General features: G+C 35.9%; 1 protein-coding gene across 2 annotated transcripts; it reads left to right on the top strand.

The window, feature by feature from the left end:
• Positions 1 to 660: 660 nt before the first annotated feature.
• Positions 661 to 3608, top strand: LOC132051199 (uncharacterized). 2 transcript variants are annotated; one of them, XM_059442454.1, is made up of 2 exons: positions 661 to 1414; positions 2692 to 3608. In XM_059442454.1, the coding sequence occupies exons 1-2, from the start codon at positions 1391 to 1393 to the stop codon at positions 3136 to 3138; spliced, it is 471 nt and encodes a 156-aa protein (XP_059298437.1). In that variant the 5' UTR covers positions 661 to 1390; the 3' UTR covers positions 3139 to 3608. The 2 variants fall into 2 exon arrangements, with proteins under 2 accessions (XP_059298437.1, XP_059298436.1); XM_059442453.1 differs by lacking the exon at positions 661 to 1414 and adding an exon at positions 1986 to 2613.
• The last annotated feature ends 774 nt before the right edge of the window (positions 3609 to 4382 follow it).

A 4382-nucleotide genomic window follows, 5' to 3' on the forward strand; every position in this document is an offset into this window, starting at 1 on the left:
CTTACTTTAAAATTTTAGCAATATATTTATAAGTTATTTTCCAAAACATTTAAAACGTCACATTTACACTATTAGCCTAATTATTCTCTTAAGGATGCCTAATTAAATCTTTTTGGTTTCGAGACTTTAATAAAATCAGCTTTAGATAATTACTCTAATTAATCTTAGGTGCCCTAATTCACCATAATTAATTGTTGTTACCCGGATGTTGTAAACTATTTTGATCCCGGTTGAAATAGGGTATGACAGCTATTACTCAGTTTCTAATAAGGTTGGACTTAGAGTTGAGAAGAGTGACACTACTAGATTTAGATATAAGTGTGATGTTGGCTGTCCTTCTATGTGTTTGATTTCTGTAGAAGGCAAAGATCAGGGATTTAAGATTAAGACTTTGGGAACAAAACATACTTGTCAGCCATCATTTAAGAATAGAAGAGCTACTCAACAAGTTTTAGCACACTACTTCAAGAACAAAGTGCAGAATCATCCCAAGTACAAGGTGAAAAAGATGAGGCATTTTATGGATGCCCAATTTAAACTTAATATTAGTGCTTCAAAGATTGGAGGGTTAAGAAGCTTGTTTTAGAGAAATTGGAGGGTAGCTACATTGATGATTTCAATAAGTTGGAGGCTGAATTAAGGGACAACAATCTTTAAACATATCTAAAGAGGCTCTTGAACAAGGTAAAAGAAGATTTCTAAGAATGTATGTGTGATTTCAAGCTTTGAAAAGTGGTTGGAAATGAGGTTTGAGACCATATATAGGGTTGGATGGCACATTTTTGAAAGGGAAGTGTAAAGGAATTTTACTGGTTGCCCTTGGACAAGATTCAATAAAGCACTTCTATCCTCTTGCTTGGGTAGTAGTGGATAGAGAAACATCTAGAACCTGGAAATAGCTTATTGAGTTGTTGAAAAATTCCCTAGAGCTGGAGGATGGTCAAGGATTCACACTTATGTCTGATATGCAAAAAGTACACTTTGTGATTCCTATTTTATCACTTTTATTATTAGTTTCTAATTTCTGTTTTGTATAGCTAATTATATTAACTTGTTATGCTAATTATTGTTGAAGGGTTTGATTGATGTTGTTACTCATGTGCTTCCCAAAGCACACCACAGATGGTGTGTAAGGCATATTGAAGCCAATGATGAAATATTAGAGGGGTGTAGAGATGAAGAAGTTATTGTGATGGTCTGCTTAGAGCACCAATAAAGTCTATGAGCGTTGTGTCTGAACAAGCTATCAAAGATTTGCTATGGTACCCCACCAGAACATTGGTGCAGGGCCTAATTTGACACAGTTTGCAAGAACTTCTCATGTGAAAACAATTTTGTTGAGTCATTCAACAAGTGGATTCTGGAAGCAAGGACAAAACCAATAATCAAGATGTTGGAAGATATTAGAATCAAGGTACATATTTACTGTTTTGGTTTTTCTTTTTTTGTTTCTATTTCAATGTCTAATTTGGTTTTTACTGGTTCTGTTTCTTTCACTAGTTATTGGTTTTTAGTGGTTTTTGTATATTAAAGATAGGTTCTTTACTGAATAAAAAGATTACTTTTTTTTTTGTTAGCTGATTATGGTTTGTTGTAATCTTTATCTCCTTAGTGAAAGCTACAGGGAGTAGTGAAAGCAGGTGTAGTTTTAGAAGTTAATAGTATTATATTGTTGGTGTGGTTTTTACTGGTTAATAGTATTATATTGTTTCTTTCATTAGTTACTATTTTTTATAGGTTTTTGTACATTAAAATTAATAGTATTAGTTACTTGTCTGTGTTTTAGTTACTGTTTTTTACTGGTTTACTGGTTTTTATTGGTCTAATAAGTTAATAGTATTAGTTACTGTTTTTTTTACTGATTTACTGGTTTTTATTGGTCTAATAAGTTAATAGTATTAGTTACTATTTTTTTTTACTGGTTTACTGGTTTTTATTGGTCTAATTTCAGTGTATAGTATTAGTTACTGTTTTTTTACTGGTTTACTGGTTTTTATTGGTCTAATTTCAGTGTGTTTTTGGATGCTTAATATGTTTTTTGGTTTCTGTTATGAAAAGGTTATGAATAGGCTGAAAAATCTTGAAGTAGAGGAAAGAAATTGGAGTTCTGATTTCAGCCCATATGCTATGGAATTGTATAATGATTTTAGAATCATTGCTCAAGGTTGCAAGTTGAAGCTAATAGAGACCTAGGGTATGAAGTGGTTGAGGGTGTAGATAGGCATGTTGTGGATCTTGTTAGGAAGAGGTGTACATGTAGGACATGGGACTTAACAGGAATACCGTGTCCTCATGCTATTAAAGCCTTACTTCATGACAAAAAAAGAACCATTAGATAAGTTGCATTAGTGGTATTCAAAAGAGGGTTACATGTTAGTGTACATGCATAAGATACAACCTGTTAGAGGTGACAAATTCTGGAAAGTTCATGCTTTTCATGCTATGGAGCTCCCAGTAGTACATCAAATGGTTGGTAGACCAATGGTTAAGACAGTAAGGGAAAAAAATGAGTCAAGGAAGAGGGAGGGGTTGTGGTCAGCTTCAAGAAAAGGTCTAAAAATGACATGTGGACACTATGGTACTCCTGGTCACAATAGAAGAAGTTGTCCTATGGTAAAGTAACTTTTCCTTTACTTATTCAATGTTAACACTATCCTATTTAAATGTCTAACTAGTTGACAAATTTTGTAGCTTCAAGTAGCAGCAGAAATAGTCCATGATGTGGCACTTTCAGCACCCCAAGCCAATCAAGATTCTGATTTTGTGTTCATGGCTAATCCTGGCTTTGCCTCTTCCAGCCAACCAATTTCTGAAGCTGTTGGACCTTCAAAATCAAAGAGAAAAGCTAAGGACAAAGTTGTTGCACCTTCAAGTTCAATTAACCAACCCTTTATACCTTCAAGAGTTCTTGTTGATGAAGATGATGATGAAAGTGAACTTGATGATGAGGATGACCAGCCAATTCTAAGGCCTAGGGTGTTTTCTGAAGCTAAGGCTAGGCTTAAACTCAAGAAGTTGCATCAACAACCAACTGGTGCAAGGAAGATTGGCTTCAAGGGAGATGAGAATGGTGTTAGTATACCTACAAATCTGCCATACTCACCAAGAAAGCTGGCTTGGAAGGCCAACCATGTGTGACCTCAAATCAGTTGGCTGCTCAAAAGGAAAAAAAGATTGGCAAAGAGGGGCAAGCATTAGGGAAGATTTGTAGTTATTTATTTTCTGTTTTTTCAATGTTATGTTGTCACACCCCAACGAGGGGCATGACGGGTTCCGACCCGTAGGCCGGGAACCACCTGACTTAACAGTTACCTTGAACATTAGATACCATAACTCAAAGAATACCTGCACGCAGAAAGGGCCCAACATAAAAATATCCGATATTCCAACATATATGTACATATGCGAACCAACAAGGTCGCTACAACATCACGAGTATCATAGAGCCGGCAAGGCTACATAACTTCCTAACTACATATAAATGTCTACAGACCTCTATGGAATATAAACTGTAGGAAGGACGGAATAAGGCTTCGTCATATCCATATGTACAAATCAAAATATCATACCAAAATAGACTGTGGCTCCGAGCCAAATGGAGCGCACTGACTGCAACTGAGGGAAGATCTCTTTGTTCCGGGCCGCCCCGACTACCTAAACTGGCGGCATGAACACAATATCCACAAGAAGGACGTTAGTACTAACAATGTACTGAGTATGTAAGGCATGGATAACAACATAATACAGATATGAAAAGTAACATAAAATAAGAGAGAGATAACATGTACGTCTGGATGCCTCTTGAGGCGGATGTCATGCATGCTTAACCTTTTAAAAAAATATTTTTTATACATGTATATAGTATCGTGCCCGGCCATTAAGGCTCGGTGTTATATATATAGTATCATGCCCGGCCATTAAGGCTCGGTGTTATCATCATTAGCCCGCATCTGGGGCAATATCGTAACATGCCCACTGCAGTGGTGTGCACATCTACGTGCCATGCCGTAAGTATAAGCGCGAGCGCGGTGTGAGAAAATACATACATATATAAAAAGCATGCATGAGAGCCCAATCAAAAACCACATCTATATCGGAGTGACGTAAGGTCGGTAGCCTCCGATTATATTATGGATCAATCATCATCGTTTATCCCACCTTAAAGGAACAAGGGTCATAAGGTGAGATTACCAACAATGAAGGAAATTAAGAAATTGTAAAGTAAGCTCAATCATCTCATAATAATATAAAGCCCATGTACTTGAAAATCTCTATAAATAAAATCATCTCATAATAACATGAAATCCGTATGCCTTGGAGCTTTGATAAATAAATCCCTTATAATCATCGTCATGGTTATCATAAAAAAAAAATATTCATCT

Source organism: Lycium ferocissimum, chromosome 3 (assembly GCF_029784015.1).
Source record: "Lycium ferocissimum isolate CSIRO_LF1 chromosome 3, AGI_CSIRO_Lferr_CH_V1, whole genome shotgun sequence".
Taxonomy (NCBI): Eukaryota; Viridiplantae; Streptophyta; class Magnoliopsida; order Solanales; family Solanaceae; genus Lycium; species Lycium ferocissimum.

Bases quoted from the DNA above. Each gene is read 5' to 3' on its own strand.
- LOC132051199 (XM_059442453.1), top strand. From the start codon at position 2,371: ATGTTAGTGTACATGCATAAGATACAACCTGTTAGAGGTGACAAATTC. The intron at 2,614-2,691 runs GTAAAGTAACTT...CAAATTTTGTAG, and splicing joins ATAGAAGAAGTTGTCCTATG to CTTCAAGTAGCAGCAGAAAT.